This window comes from Oncorhynchus tshawytscha, linkage group LG29 (genome assembly GCF_018296145.1).
Source record: "Oncorhynchus tshawytscha isolate Ot180627B linkage group LG29, Otsh_v2.0, whole genome shotgun sequence".
Classification (NCBI taxonomy): Eukaryota; Metazoa; Chordata; class Actinopteri; order Salmoniformes; family Salmonidae; genus Oncorhynchus; species Oncorhynchus tshawytscha.
The window spans coordinates 11,483,539-11,504,861 of record NC_056457.1 but is presented as its reverse complement, the minus strand read 5'-3'; the positions used below and the strand labels follow the sequence as shown (position 1 = coordinate 11,504,861).

The 21,323-nt window shown below is 43.7% G+C and overlaps 1 protein-coding gene across 1 annotated transcript in view; it reads left to right on the top strand.

Moving 5' to 3' along the window:
• The window catches only part of LOC112227945 (arf-GAP with SH3 domain, ANK repeat and PH domain-containing protein 1), a 72,339-nt gene that overhangs the window by 12,059 nt on the left and 38,957 nt on the right, over window positions 1–21,323 (top strand). Inside the window, 3 exon segments of the mRNA XM_042308554.1 lie at window positions 13,648–13,720; window positions 14,596–14,741; window positions 16,758–16,832. Of these exon segments, the coding sequence (XP_042164488.1) occupies window positions 13,648–13,720; window positions 14,596–14,741; window positions 16,758–16,832 (294 nt within the window).

Genomic DNA, 21,323 nt, shown 5'->3' with positions numbered 1-21,323 from the left:
ATCAAGTTCCAGAAAAGCAAGCTAAATCAGACTAAGTGCGTATTCTATAGTCATAGCTGATGTGAAATGTCCTACACAACAGTAGCTCATTTGAATCTGCCGCTATTAAGAGTAAATGCCCATTCCGATAGGAACTCACACACACGCTATAGCAAGAGAGCAGGGAGGGGGTGAACAAAGTAGACTGTGTCGTTTTCATGGTATTGACATCCCTTTTACAGTAGCCTATCACACGACGACTGTGTAATGCGATGAATGATAACCGAGTGATTTAGGCTACGCGCGGTATTGGTCCTACATACCAAATGTACTAAAATGGAGGCCTGTTTGAAATGCAGCCATATACACAACTACTGTCATTTTGCACACAAGAAAGCATGCGATGTTGAAGAGAAGCCCCACGAAGACTAGTAGACCAAGATGCGCTCATTAAAACAGCACACACCGTAACCATCAATTCAGGACCATGGACAGAAGGCTACTGCCAGTCAGCGCGATGAAAGGGTAACGTTAGATGCACTGCCAATTTGACATCTTAGTCATTTAGCAGACACTCTTATCCAGAGCGACTCACAGTAGTGAGCGCATACATTTTCATACTTTTTCATACTGGTCCCCCGTGGAAATTGAACCCAAAACCCTGGCGTTGCAAGTGCCATGCTCTACCAACTGAGCCACACGGGACGGAGTTTAACATCACCTCAGAGCACAACCAATAGGCTACATTGGTAATTGTCCCGATACCCATCAAATAATACAAAGCTGGATATCTATCAATAACAATGAGAACCGCAAAAGCAAGCAATGACATTAAGAATCACAGATAAATCCAAAAGATGCATTGAAGTAAAAAGCAAAGGCCTAAACTATACATTACATTAAAAAAATCCAAACAACCAGTGAGCTTACGTTAGGGTCAACCAATGAATGAATAATTCTGGCACGGCGGCCAGGGCCATAAAGGTTGTAGCTTACCATTTAGATGAGTTGCAGCCTCCTCCATGCTGTGCTGAACCTCATGAGAAGTTTCTGATTCCATTCTCCTTCCTGGCGAAATGTACTTGTCAGGTCCCTCTCAAATGCCTTCTCGACAAGCTGGGATGTTTGTCGATGTAACATGCTGAACCTCGGTGGTTGGGCCAGCAGGCTGCTCATTGAGCTCGGAATCGCTCTTGACATGGGGGTCCCCTGTTTTTTTTTGCTCTTGGCAGTGGCCAGCCATGTTTGGATACCCACGCTGCTTAGCCAGCTAAAATTATTCAGCTTGCGGCTACCCAAATTTACCGAAGCTAGTAGCTACTATTTAGCCTATTATTAGCTGCAGCGATCTGGAAAAGTAAACAACTTTCCCCTTCTCTGCGAGAAAAAAACGGTTAATGTAACCACGCCCCAGGTGGGATCCAATGATTTTCCTAAACAAGGTAATGAAGGTGGTACCTTATGACATCGCATGGCTAGGTGCCCAATCAGAATGCATTTAGGGATTTTAACAACAAAATATTACATTATTACCCCTCCCTCAAATCATGAGTGCGCACCTGGCAAAGCCTCTGTTCCCGTCTGTGCTACTAGCAGGCCCGACAACACTACATTAGCAAAACTGGTCATTGTGATTCATATATCATTTGTTATGTTTATGGGGAAACAAAACTGGGGGAGGTGGGGGCACAAATACTATCTGGGTGGTCAATGCCCAGCTTTGCCGCCACGTAGAGCTGGCTCTGCCCCCTGGAACTGCATCAACACTGCCTTAGGACGGTTGATAGCAACTAGATAACAATGAGAGGAAGTCTTATAACATGAAAATGATGTTGTCTAGCAGGTCTAGGATACACCAATATTTCAGCTATGGTTATCTCCTGAATGGCTTTAGTTCTTTAGTGACATTTGTCACGAACCGGCTCAAAGTTCGTAACAAAAGGGAGACTATGTGGAGACAAGGAATAACAAAATATATTTATTAAATAAAGTAAACTAAATACAATTAACAATGGTGTGTGCAATCAGTAGTGTAAGTGAGTGTTTTGCATGCATAAATGTGATAATGCGGGGTGTTGAAAGGTGCCAAAGCAAACAACCAAAAGGCCACAAGAAATAGAGGTGTCTGCATGGAGATAGATAGAGGTGAAACAAGAAATAGAAATAGGTGTCTGCATGGAGATAGAGAAATAGAAGAAATAGAGAAATAGAGGTGTCTGCATGGAGATAGAGGTGCATCAATAGATGCACCTGCATGCATCGATAGAGGTGTCTGCATGGAGAGAGCCTCTCCAATGAATGGGGAAGAGGTGCATTATTTACACCCGAGCCCAGGTGTGTCCCATTTCGCTGACGACCCTCCCGGCTCTGCCCACCGACATCCTATTAAGGAAAACAAGAGCAAAGAGAAAGGATTCGGCAGACCGAGTGGGAGGGTCGTCACACATTATGCGGTAGAGGGGAGGCCATGTCTGAGGCTGTGAGGACATACCGAGGACATACTCGGTGAACATATCCCTGTTTGATATTGCCTATTGCTCAAGTGTGTGTCTATCACCGTGGCCAGTGGGAATGGATACACCTGTGGTTCTTTCACCCGACGGACTCCCATAATCTGTGAAACTTGATACACGTCCACAGAAAACTACACGTCCACAGAAAACTCCAAGGAATGCTGTAAAGCGCAGGAATGTAGGCTGCGACTCTGGTACAGGGCTCAAGGCCATGTGGTGTGAAATGGAATGCAACCACTCAGGGACTAGAAATAATGCGCACTTCTGATTGGGCGTTTTATCGAAGCGGAGTGAGCGGCTCGTCCCCTTGGCTGTCACAGCCAGATACCTTTGGATCTACTGCATTGTGGGTTGAGGGCCGGAAGCTGAGTTTGTAGAGATATCCACCGATCACTGATAAGAGGGATAATAGTGATAACCATGGTTACTTTGAGTTGAATGGTTTGTTTGTGTTACTGGAGGATTTTGGGGTTCAGCTTACTGCACTCATACTCTCAGGCCTCATTTCTGAACTACACCACATTAGTGAGAGAGATTCTTGGAGCCTTTTGTGACAGTCGGAGTGTTTTCAGATGATTTCCCTCCTGGCTGACGGTGTTCTAAATAATTCAAATTTGCTTGATGGTTGATAACAACAGAAGGTGTTTGTATTGCATCTAAAATATTTATTTTTGAATTAAATAGACGGAGAAGGAATTTAGCTAAGAGGTCTTGTACTCTTTAAAATGTAAACATTTGCTCAAAAGGAATTTCCTCTTAATCTTTGCTTTAAAGGTAACCTCAAGCAACCCTCGAGTTAACCTGCTCTCCATTGTATTCAGGTGAGCGCTAAGCATATCCCTGGGGTGGCAGGGTAGCCTAGTGGTTAGAGTGTTGGACTAGTAACCGGAAGGTTGCAAGTTCAAACCCCAGAGTTGACAAGGTACAAATTTGTCATTCTGCCCCTGAACAGGCAGTTAACCCACTGTTCCTAGGCTATCATTGAAAATAAGAATAAGACTTGCCTAGTTAAATAAAGGTTAAATAAATATCTAGTGAAAGGAGGGTTTAATCATGAACTTGGTGACTGTCATAATTGAGGTTGGTGGGGACAGTTGACTTTATGACAAAAATCTTTGTTTCTCTGGGGTCCCGGGAAGGCAATTCAGCCTCATGCAAATAGCTTCGTGGTGAATGTTTGCCTTGAAAATCCCTCTGCTCCCCCCTTGTGTTTCTATTCTCACTCCTCTAAATGGAGCTACTTTTGGAGATGTGGCTGACGCTGTCATGTTTTAATCATCACTGAGGTACCTCCAGTCCCCAGTCTCAGTTTGTTCCATTCATATGAATAATGATGTAATGGAACTATATAGGGCGGCTTACTGTTCCTCATTTATGAATTATGACTGACTCCAACATGAGATTGATAAAGTTATGCTTGTTTGAGCCCATGTGGGCAGTGTATACTTCAGTGGTGTATGGTGTGATAAAATATACGCTCACAGGAGAAGGATGTAGAGATGTAGGAAGTCACCAGTGTGGTAACACACGATGGCTTGTGTACTCCACTTCTCCAGTCCTGACAAGCAGTCAGTCTCCTCTCAACACCGGAAGCTGCCTCACAGTCCTCCTCCATTGCCTGTTCAGACCAACCACAGCCAAGCCAGCTGAGCAGCCAGCCTCTACTCAACATATGTTCCCTTCCCTGCCCTGCCTCCCTCTCTGGCCAACACCAACAGCTGAGTTAGGGCTAGGACACTCTCCCTAGGCCCTATGACACTCTCTATGATTAGTTCGTCTTCCTAAGTCCCTACAAGTGAAGTACCCTTGTTCCATATGTTAGCCTACTGTATAGAAGAGGTTCTTGCACCACCAATGTCCCTCAAAGTTTACAGTGTTAGGGCCATTGCCTTGCTCTTTAATTTGCTGATTCTATTTCCACTCAACGTCCGGGGTGTGTTATGCTGAGCATTTGGTTCTCTTCAGAAAATAACCATCCACCCAAAAGCTGCCTTAAATTGTTCTGTGTGACATAGTCTGACCTTTGGAAATGTTAAATCCTCTTATTTAAATCTTCCTGACTGGGAGCGTTCAGGCTTCCCCCAGCTCCAGGCCAGAGAAAGGGATGTTCACTTGTGTCCTGCCAATGGAAACTGTTCTCCGCCTTTCCTGTTAGAATCTCGCCCCATTTTCGGACAAAATGCAATGGGGAAGACAACGTTCAGTTCTAGAGGCATATGCTCTTGTCAAAGTCAAACCACTTTTTGGCGTCTTAATGATTGACTTACTGAAGTTTGCTCGAGCCACGCTGGTTTGACCTCCACTCAACACTTACTTGCTCGCCGCGAGGCATGATGACACATTTCACCCATGTCATCAGTTTTGTACTTGGCTCACCTTCAAGATGTATCGGCCTTTCGATTTTCTGTGTCCTGTGCTTGTCTGATCACATTTGAGTGCATAGATGAAAGTGAAAGTCTCAAAGTAAGGGGAGGTTAAAGGGAAAATCCACTCAAAAACTACATTTTTATTGTCCACTGTCCATTTTGCATCATCATGATGTGGCCAGTGACACTTTGCTTCTTGAAAGTCCAATATCTTGAAAACTTGACCTCTGACATGCAAATACATTTTGGGACTGTAAAAAACAGAAAAACCTTATTTACATGTATTCAGACCCTCTGCTATGAGACTCGAAATTGAGTTCAGGTGCATCCTGTTTCCATTGATCATCCTTGAGATGTTTCTACAACTTGATTGGAGTCCACTAGTGGTAAATTCAATTGATTGAACATTATTTGGAGAGGCACACACCTGTCTATACAAGGTCCGACAGTTGACAGTGCATGTCAGAGCAAAAACCAAGCCATGAGGTCGAAGGAATTGTCCGTAGACAAGATTATGTCAAGGCACATATCTGGGGAAGGGTACCAAAACATTTCTGCAGCAGTGAAGGTCCCCAAGAACACAGTGGCCTCCATCATTCTTAAATGGCAGAAGTTTGTAACCACCAAGACTCTTCCTAGAGCTGGCCACCCGGGCCAAACTGAGCAATTGGGGGAGAAGGGCCTTTGTTAGGGAGGTGACCTAGAACCGATGGTCACTCTGACAGAGCTCCAGAGTTCCTTTGTGGAGATGGTAGAACCTTCCAGAAGAACAACCATCTCTGCAGCACTCCACCAATCAGGCCTTTATGGTAGTGGCCAGACGGAAGCCACTCCTCAGTAAAAGGCACATGACAGCCCGCTTGGATTTTGCCAAAAGGCACGTAAAGGACTCTCAGACCATGAGAAACAAGATGCTCTGGTCTGATGAAACCAAGATTGAACTCTTTGGCCTGAATGCGAAGTGTCACGTCTGGAGGAAAGCTGGCATCATCCCTACAGCGAAGCATGGTGGTGGCAGCATCATGCTGTGGGAATGTTTTTCAGCATCAGGGACTGGGAGACGAGTCAGAGGGAAAAATACAATTTCCTACATTTTTGAAAAAGGCTGTAACATCACTAAATGTCAAGGCGTCTGAATACTTTCCAACTGCACTTTTTCCACATTTTGTTATGTTACAGACTTGTTCTAAAATGGATTAAATCGTTTTTTCCCCCTTTTGACTAGTCTCACAGTCCCTGCTGCTGAAAAGTAGGTGTATCACACAATTCCCCATGACGTGTATCACATTTACATAACTATTCAGACCCTTTCAGAGGGGTTGGGTTAAATGCGGAAGACACATTTCAGTTGAATGCATTCAGTTGTACAACTGACTAGGTATCCCTTTTTCCCTTTCCTTTCCCTTTACTCAGTACTTTGATGAGGAAAAAAATGTATGTAATCTATTTTAGAATAAGGCTGTAAAGTAACAAAATGTGGAAAAAGTCAAGAGGCCTGAATACTTTCCAAGTGCACTGTATAGGAACGACACCAAGAGACAACAAAAATACTATTTATCCACGATTCATATATACAGTTGATGTCAGAAGATTACATACACCTTAGCCAAATACATTTAAACTCAGTTTTTCATTTAATCCTAGTATAAATTCCCTGTCTTAGGTTAGTTAGGATCACCACTTTATTTTAAGAATGTGAAAGTCAGAATAATAGTAGATAGAATTATTTTTTTCAGCTTTTATTTCTTTCATCATATTCCCAGTGGGTCAGAAGTTTACATACACTCAATTAGTATTTGGTAGTGTTGCCTTTAAATTGTTTCACTTGGGTCAAATGTCGTTTCGGGTAGCCTTCCAGAAGCTTCCCACAATAAGTTGAGTGAATTTTGGCCCATTCCTCCTGACAGAGCTGGTGTAACTGAGACAGGTTTGTAGGCCTCCTTGCTCGCACATGCTTTTTCAGTTCTGCCCATACATTTTCTATAGGATTGAGGTCAGGGCTTTGTGATGGCCACTCCAATACCTTGACTTTGTTGGCCATTTTGCCACAACTTTGGAAGTATGCTTGGGGTCATTGTCCATTTGGAAGAGCCATTTGCGACCAAGCTTGAGATGTTGCTTCAATATATCCACATAATTTTCCGTCGTTCTATTTTGTGAAGTACACCAGTCCCTCCTGCAGGAAAGCAAACCCTAACACGATGCTGCCATCCCCGTGCTTCACGGTTGAGATGGTGTTCTTCGGCTTCAAGCCTCCCCCTTTTTCATCCAAACATAACATTATGGCCAAACAGTTCTATTTTTGTTTCCTCAGACCAGAGGACATTTCTCCAAAAAGTATGTTCTTTCGCCCTATGTGCAGTTGCAAACCGTAGTCTGGCTTTTTTATGGCGGTTTTGAAGCAGTGGCTTCTTCCTTGCTAAGCGGCCTTTCAGGTTATGTCGATAAAGGACTCGTTTTACTGTGGATATATAGATACTTTTGTACCTGTTTCCTCCAGCATCTTCACAAGGTCCTTTGCTGTTGTTCTGGGATTGATTTGCTCTTTTCGCACCAAAGTATGTTTATCTCTAGGAGACAGAACGCGACTCCTTCCTGAGTGGTATGACGGCTGCGTGGTCCCATGGTGTTTATACTTGCATACTATTGTTTGTACAGATGAACGTTTGAAAATTGTGGAGGTCCACAACATTTTTTCTGAGGTTTTGGCTGATTTCTTTTGATTTTCCCATGATGTTAAGCAAAGAGGCACTGAGCTTGTAGGTAGGCCTTTAAATACATCCTCAGGTACACCTCCAAATGACTCAAATGATGTCAATTAGCCTATCAGAAGCATCTAAAGCCATGACATCATTTTCTGGAATTTTCCAAGCTGTTTAAAGGCACAGTCAACATAGTGTATGTAACCTTCTGACCCACTGGAATTGTGATACAGTGAATTATAAGTGAAATAATCTGTCTGTAAACAATTGTTGGAAAAATTACTTGTGTCATACAGAAAGAAGATGTCCTAACCGACTTGCCAAAACTATAGTTTGATAATAAGAAATTTGTGGAGTGGTTGAAAAACGAGTTTTAATGACTCCAACCTAAGTGTATGTAAACTTCTGACTTCAACTGTACATATTCATATTCTTATACATTAGATCTTTAGATCTTAAAAAAAAAAAAAAAAAAGTTAAAAGCTAAATCTTTTTGCCTGAGTAAACTCTGGTGGCAGAGCATTCCACGTTGGCATGGCTCTATACATAACTGAGCGACGCGTTAAATCTGTTTTTGGTTTGTGTACCGTGAAGATACCCCATAGTGGCGTGTCTGGTGTGGTATGTATGTCTGTTTGAAGTGAATGCAAATAGATTATACAAGTGTTGTGGCATGGGTAACAGGTGCACTATCTCGCTTTAATAGCTGGGTGCTCTGCCAGATATGACAATTATGACTTTAAATGAAATTCCAAGTTCGAGAACATTTGGGGTTTCATTTGAAGGTTACACAAGTGGTGTTCTTTAAAAAAAAAAGAGGTAGTCAAGTTCCCCTCAACCATGAAATACTGTCATCCATGTTAGTTCTGTGTGTGCAGTTAAGGACACGGCGGGCTGCTTGGTTTTGAGCCAGATGCAGCTTTGCTGGGTTTTTCTTTGCAGCACCCAACCGTATACCCAACCGTATTACTGGCCAGTAATCAAGATGGGATGAGATCAAAGCCTAGTATAGTTGATCTTTGTTTCCAAAACACAGAACATCTTTTTTTTTATAACAGACATACCTCTCCCCATCTTGAACATGATAACTGACCATCCAGTGTTACTCCTGGGAGTTCAGCTTTTTCAACGGTCACACCCTTTACAACACGGCTCCAGTTGAGGTTTAGGTCTAGGAGAAGGCTTTGAACCGAATAAAATGCTTTTGGTTTTAGATGTATTTAAGACCTGTTTATTGTTAATTACCCATTCTGACACTGACGGTAGCTCCTTGCTAAGAGTCTCAGTGAACTCACGCTGGCTGTAGATGCTGATGTCTGGTGTGTTCAGTCATCAGCATACATAAAGGTTTACGCTTTTTGTGAGACAATTGGCAAATCATTTGTAAAGTACAGTGTTGGGCCGCCACCTTGAAGCCAATTAGCAGATGCTCATATCCAGAGCGACTTACAGGAGCAATTAGGGTTAAGTGTCTTGCTAAAGGGCAAATTGACAGATTTTTCACCTTGTCAGCTAAGGGATTCCAACCAGCGACCTTTTGGTTACTGGCCCAACCTGTCGGCCAAGCAGTCTGTCATGACCCACTCACTGGGTCTGAGAAAGAGAATGGTACACTGGCAGATCTGATTCTCACGGCTGGCTGGCTGGCAGGCAGGCAGGCAGGCAGGCAGGCAGACAGACTGACAGACAGACAGACAGACAGCTGGTTAGACTAGAGAAACCTCCCAGAATCTACGGAATTAAGAATGTTGAGTTGATGTGCGAGGCAGCTCATTCCCATCTCCATGGCAATTGCACTACTGTCTGTGCACGTGACTGATCGTGGACCTCTGGGAAAAGGAGGGAGTTGAGGTTAAAGGGAGACACATTTATGAACTGAGCGAGGAATGCCAATTGACAGAGAAATTTGTCATCCACAAATTTCACAGTAAATTAACAAAAAGATCCCCTGGGTCCCCTTATTATTCCCATACTCTCCACCTATTTGCTGCTTAGCTTATTCAAGCCTGTCTCAAAATACAACACTGCCCCTCGAAGACCAAAAAATATGTCTAGAAATGTACACGTTTTGTGCTCTTGTAGGAAGCAATCACTCCCACATTGGTGACTACAAATTATTTTTAACGAGGCTAATAACTCACTAACTAGCAAAGGATATGAACAAAATGTGCACACATGGCTACATGCAGCTCTCGCTTTGATCTCAAAACAAGTGTATCTCCTCATGACCGCTCATGTTGTAAACACAGTCCAGTTCAAAGTGAATGGCACATATCCATATATGGCAATGGACTATTTGCATAAATGCCTACTGAAGCTCTGATTGGTTATGCTGCACCGGTCTGTGTCGAGTATGCAATGCAATAGAATCCTACTCCGATGCCTTCTGCCTACAACAATAAAAAAATCTTGCATAGTTTGTATTTTCTCCGGTATGTTGCATTGAAAGTGGCTAATATTGCGTTGATTCGATCACAATTCCCACAGTAAAGGGAAACGTTGATAGCGTTAACTAAAGGGGAAAACTCCAGAAAGTTGAGTGAAGTTCAATCTCGTGCTTCTCTGTGCAGGCTGATATTTCTTCTGCGCAGCAGTCTCGGGGAGCGGCACGCCTGCTCATGTGCTCCGCTTAGAGGGAACATTGGTCATAACTAAGAGAGAGACCAGACCAGGACATGGTGGCTGCTCAGTGACAGTCAGGCCTGCTGCTTCCTGTTTCCTGTGGAAGGAGGGCTGGAGGGCAAATGCCAGGTCTGCTCTGCACTGGGAGGATAAGGCAGGAACTCCAGGAAGTGTTGAAGCTGCATCATCTCTACCCTTCCGTGTCCCACCACACTGTCCTTCACCTCTGACCTCTCCCTGCTGGGTCCTTGACCTCTTTGGGTTGGGTTCTTGTCCCTGCGAGGACGTACTGGCACTTTAACAGCATGCTGACTCTGACTTGTGTGAATCCACTGCGGCACAAAGTGGGCTTTCATGGTCATAGGCGTTTCACAGGGGAATCTGCACAGGAACATGTACTTTGAGCTGCTGTAGGATCCCTTTTTAGGAAATGAGGTATAATACATCTCGATCCTCCAACTCTTGTTTTGAGTTGAGTATTCAGATCTAGATCTGCACTCATTGGCCCACACACTCACCAATCACACTAGGCTGTGTCAGAGCTTAACATTGGCCGTTGGTCGATCAGAACAAAGCATTGACTATATTGAATAGTTTGCAGGCTTTGTGAGGCATTCTTGCAAGAGTTGAGATGCATTCTTACTGGTTGCCAGGGGGTGCAGAGGACTCTGTGCCAAGTGAGCTGTGTTCCATTTAACTATTTTGTCCTTTGGAGACTGAGCTGAATGCTAAAAGCCAAATCGACTTCCCTCCTACACATCTAGCGTTTCTCCTCTTTGACACTTGCTCGCATATTTTACAGCAAACCAACAAATGTGGAATGAGAATGTGCGGATATCGGGCGTGAATTTTCCTGAAAGCATCTCAAAGTGTACTGCTGTGATGAATATGTAGGCCTAGCTATTTTGAATGGCAGTAATGTCATTGATGATTGACATTGCTCATTCGTAACTGAAATCCATACGGCCGACACATACTGTATGTCGCTTCGACGTCAATTATAAATGGCATCAAATGGCATCAACACTGTGGTTCACTCTGTGGGAAAACTGATGCTGGTGCTATAGGACAAATGCCTCTAAAAACCCTAATCCTGCAGTCTCAAGGACGCTGGGTACCCAACACACACATCATCCGACATCCCTGCCCCTGTAACGCCAAGTCGACGTAGCATGTTCCGTATTAATGTAAAATCATGTTCATATCAAAGCGGAATATTTAATTAGGACAAAGCAGACACAGAGAGGATTATGGGTGAACTTTGGCGCGGGTGCCAGCTGCTCCTCGCTCCCCCCCCCCCTCTCTCTCTCTCTCTGTGTCCCTCTCTCTCTCTCCCCCTATAACACCATTAGAGAGGCAGTCTGCCTGCTGCTGCCCGCCTTGCCTTTGTTCTCTCCGGAGAAGTCATCTCACTCTACTGCCTCACTGAATAACCATTCCTGGATTAGGGTGTCAGGGGGTCCACCATGGTGTCTCTGACCTTGTCAGTGTCCTTGGTCTGCAGTATCATGATCATTTAGTATTTCTCTAAGACGAAAAGAGACTTCGGGATAAACAGGTTGTTTGCTAGATTGTAGACAATGGAGTAATGCGAGAGCCAAAGAAATGTGTTGGATGGTATAGGCTCAGATTTATGAAAGGGGTGTTGATTGTACCAATATCACTCTCTACAGGGTTTCCGTCTTCGCGCGTACACATCACACACTCATTTTATATTCTAGTCTAGATAGGACCACGCTGAAATTTAAGATTACTTACTGTAGGTGAGTATTTGTATGTAGGCAATGGTATATGCACTTGAGCCAGGTCGGGCTCCAGTGTTAGAGAGAGAGAGAGAGGGAGAGAGATCAAAGCACAGTGCCCTGGGAGAGAGGGCCCCAGGGCCATGCACTGCTGTAGCCGTAATTGGGGAAGAGCCATGTTAAACTGTCCGGGAGCCAACTGAGGCCGGGCTTAATTAAAATGCATGAAATTTAATGAGCTCCACCAACGTTGTAGCGTGCTTTCCCTCCGGTCCTAAAGTAGTGTATTTATGTTGGTGTTTATCTTCTCCATAAGTGAATGTGGCAATGTAATGGTTCTGTGAGTTTCCGTTTTAATGAGTGAAATATGGATCTTTTTTTTTACCTCCGAGAAAGAGGAAAGCATAAATATACCTTCATTTACTGTGGATCAGGAATAATTTAAAATCCACATGTACAGTATGTGAAAATGAAACATTTGGAACCTGAAGGATAGAATACCGTAAGCGCTTTCATTGATGATCTCTGTGTGTGTGCGTGTGAAAGTATTGTTTGTGATGCTATCAAATCCTATTCAACTGAGCATTTGTTTTGGCAGATCCAACCTCCCAGTCAATGAATCTGTCTCTAATGGCGAATGATACAGAAACTCCTGCATCGAAAAGACACAATTCACTCAACACTCAACAGCTCCGCACAGAGATTCTGCACATAATTCTTCTCAAGAGTTTTCGATAACAAACACATTTCCATGTAGGCGTTAGTAGTGCTGTGAGCCGAGAACGGCGTTTCAGAGTAGCTCTGCCCTCAGCGGCGATAAAAGCATGACATCAGCGTTCTCTTAATTGCACGCTCTGTGCGGTGAGAGGATCTGGAGGTCGGTATCACAGGCTGCCTCCCGAATGGCGCCCTATTTCCTATACGGTAATAGTGCACTACTTTTGACCCGGGGCCCATAGGAGTCCGGTCAAAGTTGTGCACTATGAAAGGAATGGGGTGCCATTTGGGACGCAAAAAACAGACCAGGCAGCACTGGCCAGGCAGCACTAAACACAACATGGCCGCCCGGCTGTAAACAAACATCTGCCTTTGATTCAATCACTGTGCTAGTACAGATCATAAATCAAGGAAATATGTAAATGAGTGCTAGAAACTTCATTACTCGAGGTACAGCAGAGCTTTTTGGGGGGTTTCCCCATATTTTATCAATACGTAAATCTAAGGCTGTGATCTTGACCTCGGACAGATACTAAATGTGTGCGCTCGTGTGTATGCGTTTAGGATCTAGATTTGTACGATTTATAGATGCTTAAACACCGACAGGATAGCAGGTCTAGCAGAATAGCATGTTGTCATGGTTTTCCTCTCTACTTGTGAAACACAGAAGAGTGGAGAAGAGATGCATTGTAAGACACAGCTGCTCCACCTCGGGCAGTACTGTCCTAATGATGCTACTGAATCTAACCGTTTGGAATTCCGTTGGCCATTTTGAATGTCATATTTAGGTCAACTGGTGCTTTTTCAGCATTTGGTATGTTGTTATGCCCGTTTTTATGCAAGCACTCTAAATAGCTCATAGGGGTTCAGTGCGTCAGCCTCATACTCAGAAATTACTAACATTTACAGTATAACAATGTTGTTGTCTTTTGGTTACAAAAGTCCAGTCTGTGATGCTACTATAAGTCCTTAACCACCCTCTCTCTCGCTTGTTATGTGTTCACAGGCTTTGGATCAGGACAGGACTGCGCTGCAGAAGGTGAAGAAATCGGTCAAGGCGATCTACAGCTCAGGCCAAGGTGAGTTTTCTCAGTTTTCTAGGCTCGTGAAACCAGAGGGTTAACGGTTCCAATCCCAGAGAGGATTTTGAGGAAGGATGTGCTTGTGAAAGACCTTGAAAAGCTATTATCTATAAATAGACTGGTCTGGGTGAGTAATTATGCCCTCTTATGAATCTCAATATTACAGAGTTTCAAGCTTCTATCCACATAAAGTCAGTGCATTTGGAGGTTGTTAGGGCCTTGAATAGGGGGTTTCTGGGCCTCTTCTCACCTGGCCTCTCTCTCAGGTCTCCTGTCGGAGACTGGAAACAGTTCAAGCCCAGTCACTGTCCAGATGCTCGGTTTATGCCTACTACATTAATGATAAGTCCAGATGGGTGCGACTGTTTGAATGATGGGGAAAGCAGCAATGATGGGAAAAGCAGACTTGCACACACAAGGCCCTGATGGAGCTGTACTCCTAAAACGACGAATGGGAGTCTGACCCCATTGCGTCATGCGTCAATACATTTTTCCTAATGAAATGGCAGTCTACCGATGCTCCTCTGCAACCCATTCACCTACACCCATGTTTACATGATTCACCCATACATGTTGAGCCTGACAGTCTGACAATCTGATTGAAATGGCAAAAGCGAGTCGACGGCACGCCGAGCTGTTGCATTTGTAGCCAGGTGGACCTTTCCAATGCTCGACCACGATCACCGCTCCGTGGGTGTTTCCCAAATGGCACCCTATTCCCTATGCAGTGCACTACGTTTGACCAGAGCATTATGGGCCCTGATCAAAAGTAGTGCTCTATAAAGGGAATTAGGGGATGTTCGAACCTAGCACCACCACCCTTGTTGTTGAACCGAATGCTAACCCTGGTTTTCTCCCTCTGTCTCCACTAGACCACGTCCAGAATGAGGAGAACTATGCCCAGGCTCTGGATAAGTTTGGCAGCAACTTCATCAGCCAAGAAAACCCTGACCTGGGAACAGCTTTCGTCAAGTTCTCCACCCTGACCAAGGAGCTGTCAACCCTGCTCAAGAACCTGGTGAGATGCGTAGGACTGACGGATCAGTCGTTATTGGCCGGTGAAGTCCACAATGTTCACAACGTATTTGACAGGCTTGACTTGGGCTTGTGCAACTTGTCTGTCTTCATTGGAGAGGCGTCTGAAGACCGTTTTCGAATTCCGCTGAATCGGCCCCCTCTTATCAAGTTGTTTCTTCGAAGTAAAAGACCCCCCCCTGACTAAAGCGTCATTGCGATCATCCCAATACGGCTGACTGCTGCTGGATCTAGCGTTCAACTTGTCTGCTCTTATCGCTCTGCCATAGATTTCCCCTGACGTCTCTGTTGAAGAAATGAGTCCTGTTGGAATTCTGTGTGTCTGAGTGGTTGTTGTTGGACGAAGCTGCCGTCCCCTTGCTCTCTTCCTGTGTGTCTGGCAGTGAGATTAGACTCCCTATAAATACACTGAACCGCTGCAGACTACTGTATGCGTGTGTGTGAGCTCTCCTGGAACCCTCTTATTAAATCAGCCACTTGTTGGCACTGCCTGGGGAGGTTGAATACATATAGCCTGGAATCGTGTTGAAAGGACAAGCAACTCTCGACATCCCTTATAGTGGTGCAAAGTCCAAAAATATATTATTCTCTCTCTCCCTTCCTCTCTCTCCCCGTCTCTCGCTTTATCACACAGACACACTTTTGTGGATGAGATATTTCGAAGACATGCATTTACCTTGTATACGTTCTCGTGTATCAACCATTTAGTGTATGTGTGTGGTCCAGGAAGGTCTACATTCTCGCTCACCTAGAACACTGGCAAGCAAGGCCACCAACATGCATGACCAAGCACAGATGCCCACTGATCTATTTTCAGACACAGTTGTCATTTCAGTGTTTATTCAATATATCCTTCGGTTTCCATAACTGCTGCCCAAGTTGGGCTGATGGTCAGTGTGCACTGCTGTTGGTCTTGATGTTAGTAACTCCCTCACAGGAACCTGTCACGGAATTATACATTGTCATTGGTTATCTACAGAGTTTAAAGGTCATTGTAGCAGCCAGCAGTTGACATTGCTATTAGTCTGGCAGACATTTCTCTCTCTCTCTCTCTCTCTCTCTCTCTCTCTCTCTCTCTATCTCGATCGATCTCTCTCGATCTCTCTCTCTCTCGATCTCTCTCGATCTCTCTCTCTCTCTCTATGTAGTTTATGGAGTGAACTGTTGGTACACTGGCACTAGTTTGTGGTATTTACCACCCTTAAAAAAGGTGCCTCTCTCTGGAGTCCAGTGTGAGAGGAAGGAGACCACACCGTTGGTCTGTAAAAGTAGTGAGCAGTAGGCAGAGAGAGCGAGGCCAGCTCTAATACTGGAGCAGTGGCCATTAAGCAGGTGATTGATTTGGACATTGGGCCTTTGCAACAGAGGTACTTAAGTGGACATTAAGTGATGTTTGTTTCCATGACCGGAGCCACGGATCTCAATGGAACTTGGCCCTGGCCATCACAGACCCAAATGGAATAAATGCTCAGGAATAATTACCGGCATTAATCTATTTGTTTAGAGTAAGCAAATTACTTTGGCTGATTCCTAAATAGCTAATAGCTTAGCACATTTTAAGAGTCTAAAATGCTTTCAGTGTTTCCTAAATAGCCAAGGTTGAGTTCAACCTTAGACTGAAGATAATACTGGGTCTGTCAGTAAGTGTTGATGTACTCCAGCTGAAAGCTGAAGCAGTAGCTGCTTGACTCTTTCCCTGCTGACCAAGTCACTGTATCTCACTGTACCCCCCTCTCTCTCTCTCTCTCTCTCTCTCTCTCTCTCTGTCTCTGTTTCTCTCTCTCTCTCTGTCTCTCTCTCTCTCTTTCTCTCTCTCTCTCTCTGTCTCTCTCTTTCTCTCTCTGTCTCTGTCTCTCTGTCTCTCTCTCTGTCTCTGTCTCTCTGTCTCTCTCTCTCTCTGTCTCTCTCTCTGTCTCTGTCTCTCTCGCTCTCTCTCTCTCTCTCTCTCTCTCTCTCTCTCTCTCTCTCTCTCTCTCTCTCTCTCTCTCTCTCTCTCCAGCTCCAGCTCCAGAACCATAATGTGATCTTCACCCTGGACTCTCTGCTGAAGGGGGACCTGAAAGGCGTGAAAGGAGTAAGATTTACAGTAACCTCTTCTCCCTTGTTTCCTCACTCCCTCTCTGTCTGCATGGCCCCTAGGGGAGGGCCTAGCACTGAGGCATGATGGGAAGAGAAGAGGGAGCCCACTCAGTAGATCTGTCCATTCATCTGTGTGTGTGTGTTTTAGAAAGTGTTAGAGAGAGTGTGTGTGTGTGTGTGAGAGAGAGAGAGGAAGAAAGATAGAGAAATGGAGAGGGGGAGGGAGAGCGAGAGCGAGTGGGCCGGACTGTTTAAAAGATCACACTGTAAATCTTTGTGGGGTAAACAGTGTCCTTGTGTTGTGCCTGAAGGCGAGCGCCACGAATAAACGGGTCATGAACCCGTGAGGTTGGACACATGGAGTGGGCGTGGTAGTGGCCTCCAGAACGTAAATTGTGAGCCTGAGGCCTTGGCTGCAGTGGCAGAGCGGCGCTAGGGAGTGAACTGTTCAGTCGTGGGATTTTGGAATGACGGTTGTTGGCCAGCTTAAACGGTCACTGTAACAACCGTGATGATCATTTGAATATTTAAGACGCACATTTCTCCTCTCCTCCGTTCCTGACTGCATGTGCTGCTGTAGAAATAGAATGAGGATAGAATGGGCGTCTCCCTTCACGTCAATGATGGCATGGTGAGTGGACTGCCGGCCATTTGCGAGTGTACGCATATGAGCAGAGCAGGAAGAAAACAGGAAGTGTACCCAACAGTAGACGGGTTAGCTGACAACGTCAGGAAAACGATGCGTGCCCGTCGATGAGGCAGAGGGCCGTGTGTTGTTATGGTTCTGGACGGTCAGATAGCTAGCAACAACGACGAGAAACTGCCATGTGGCGTGGCTCATTTTAGCCGTTTTTATTTTGTTATTGATACCATGTCTTGTTTTATGGGGTTTTGACTCTTGTCATGTCTATGCTAATTTGTAAGCTAGCTAACCAACAACTGTAACGATGAATTTGAGACACAACAAGTGGTCATTGTGCAAATGTGTTTGTTTTCAATCAAGATTTGGAGAGGAATTATAGGTGACATGTTGTCAACAGTCCTTTTGAGTCTAAATCAACCCTGTCTGTTTTGCTTCACATTACAAATACATACATTCCATTGCATGAGCCACATCAATTAAGATCATTTGAAGGAACATTTGACATTACGATGGAAATGAGTGTATCACAATACCAGGTAGCCATTGCGAGTGTACCCATGGGTTTGCCAGTCAAACTGCCAGGGAAAGAGGTTTGTTTGCTCGTTTGCTTCAACACCATGCTTCTTTCAGCAAGGAGCCACAAAGTTTTATCACGTTTTTAAGAGTCCATGTTAATGCCCGTACGTTCCGTTTTCAGTCAGCTGTTCGTTCCACACACACACACACACACACACACACACACACACACACACACACACACACACACACACACACACACACACACACACACACACACACACACACACACACACAAAGACGGTTATGACAGTTGTTTTAATTTCATGACTGTCTTCATCCGTAACCGTTAGTGCTGAGTGATTAACTGACATGTCTTCTTTTTTTTTACCAACTAATTGGCCGATGTCGGTTCAATTGTTTTTAAAAATTCTATTTAGTTTGTTTTCTTTCTGTGAGCGCAATGCGTTCGTTGCACATTGAGTTGTAGTTTTCAACAGGCAACTGTTCTATATAATTATTACGTTTTCTGCTCCAATCGAACTACAATTACCATAATCCATTGCGTGGCTAAACTTGTCCGGTCTGTGTTTCTTTTACACCTTGCTACATAAGAGATGGAAGAATGCGCAATCAAGAGGGGATGTATATAGAGAGCAGTTTCTTTGCGAGGTATCTGTACCTGAAAAGACATGATCTAAGTGATTGATAGTTGGTATTCAGCAGTCATAAAAGTATGCCTTATTTACTTTGAAGAACTTCTAAAATAGTGATTTTTGTCAGACAGCATATTCAGCAGCTCTATAGAGATGAGATGATTTGGAATGAAATAGTCATCAAATAAAACAAATGTTGTATACACAACAACTTAAATATATTTTATTCAAGTAAAGTAATGTGAATAACTGGTTAATGAGTTATAAGCAGTCGTAGGCAGTCACCACCATCATGGGGCTTTTATTAATTGTTTTATTCTGTATCGTGACAGAATTCAACCCACATAATGAATTGCCAGAATAGCCAGTAAAGTTGTTCAATGGGATCTATATATGGGCAACTGAAATGCCTGACCTTTTGCGACAGTCTGACTGTGAACATCTGTATGAAAACCAAATGAAGGGAGTCATAGATATTATTATTTTTTAAATGGGTGGAGGAGATTAATCATAAACCCAAATTGAGAACCTTTTGTTTGAGTCGGGGTGAATTTGTGTGTGAGAGATATATTATGTATAACCTACCTAAAACAAGAGATCGCTATGTGCACATGCAGTGGTTGAAAAAGTACCCAATATTCATACTTGAGTAAAAGTATAGTTACCCTAATAGAAAGTTACTAAAGTAAAAGTGAAAGTCACCCAGTAAAATACTACTTGAGTAAAAGTCTAAAAGTATTTGGTTCTAAATATATTTAAGTATAAAAGTAAATGTAATTACTCAAATATACGTATCGAAAGTAAAAGTATAAATCATTTCAAATTCCTTATATTAATAAGCAAAGCAGACGGCACCATTTACTTGTTTTTAAAATGTAGCCAGGGGTACAATCAACATCATTTACAAATGATGTGTTTAGTGGGTCTGCCAGATCAGAGGCAGTAGGGACGACCACGTGTTCTCCTGATAAGTGCGTGAATTGGACCATTTTCCTGTCCTGCTAAGCATTCACCATGTAATGACTACTTTTGGGTGTCAGGGAAAATGTATGGAGTAAAAAGTAGATTATTTTCTTTAGGAATGTAGTGAAGTAAAAGTCAAAAATATAAATAGTAAAGTAAAGTACAGATACCCGAAAAAACGACTTAAGTAGTACTTCACAGTATTTCTACTTAAGTACTTTACACCACTGTGCGCAGATAATATCAGGGATATTGTCCCTGCGTATTGAAACAGGTAAGATCTGGGATATTGCCCATGTGTATTGAAACAGGTAAGATCAGGGATATTGTCCCTGCGTATTGAAACAGGTAAGATCAGGGATATTGTCCCTGCGTATTGAAACAGGTAAGATCAGGGATATTGTCCCTGCGTATTGAAACAGGTAAGATCAGGGATATTGTCCCTGCGTATTGAAACAGGTAAGATCAGGGATATTGTCCCTGCGTATTGAAACAGGTAAGATCAGGGATATTGTCCCTGCGTATTGAAACAGGTAATATCAGGGATATTGTCCCTGCGTATTGAAACAGGTAAGATCAGGGATATTGCCCCTGTGTATTGAAACAGGTAATATCAGGGATATTGCCCCTGCGTATTGAAACAGGTAATATCAGGGATATTGCCCCTGCATATTGAAACAGGTAATATCAGGGATATTGTCCCTGCGTATTGAAACAGGTAAGATCAGGGATATTGTCCCTGCGTATTGAAACAGGTAAGATCAGGGATATTGTCCCTGCGTATTGAAACAGGTAAGATCAGGGATATTGTCCCTGCGTATTGAAACAGGTAATATCAGGGATATTGTCCCTGCGTATTGAAACAGGTAAGATCAGGGATATTGTCCCTGCGTATTGAAACAGGTAAGATCAGGGATATTGTCCCTGCGTATTGAAACAGGTAAGATCAGGGATATTGTCCCTGCGTATTGAAACAGGTAAGATCAGGGATATTGCCCATGTGTATTGAAACAGGTAAGATCAGGGATGTTGCCCCTGCGTATTGAAACAGGTAAGATCTGGGATATTGCCCCTGTGTATTGAAACAGGTAAGATCAGGGATATTGCCCATGTGTATTGAAACAGGTAAGATCAGGGATATTGCCCATGTGTATTGAAACAGGTAAGATCAGGGATATTGTCCCTGCGTATTGAAACAGGTAAGATCAGGGATATTGCCCCTGCGTATTGAAACAGGTAAGATCAGGGATATTGCCCCTGCGTATTGAAACAGGCAAGGTCAGGGATATTGCATCTGCATATTGAAACAGGTAAGATCAGGGATATTGCCCCTGCGTATTGAAACAGGTAATATCAGGGATATTGCCCCTGCGTATTGAAACAGGTAAGATCAGGGATATTGCCCCTGTGTATTGAAACAGATAATATCAGGGATATTGCCCCTGTGTATTGAAACAGGTAATATCAGGGATATTGCCCCTGCGTATTGAAACAGGTAATATCAGGGATATTGCCCTGTGTATTGAAACAGGTAATATCAGGGATATTGCCCCTGCGTATTGAAACAGGTAATATCAGGGATATTGCCCCTGCGTATTGAAACAGGTAATATCAGGGATATTGCCCCTGTGTATTGAAACAGGTAATATCAGGGATATTGCCCTGCGTATTGAAACAGGTAATATCAGGGATATTGCCCTGTGTATTG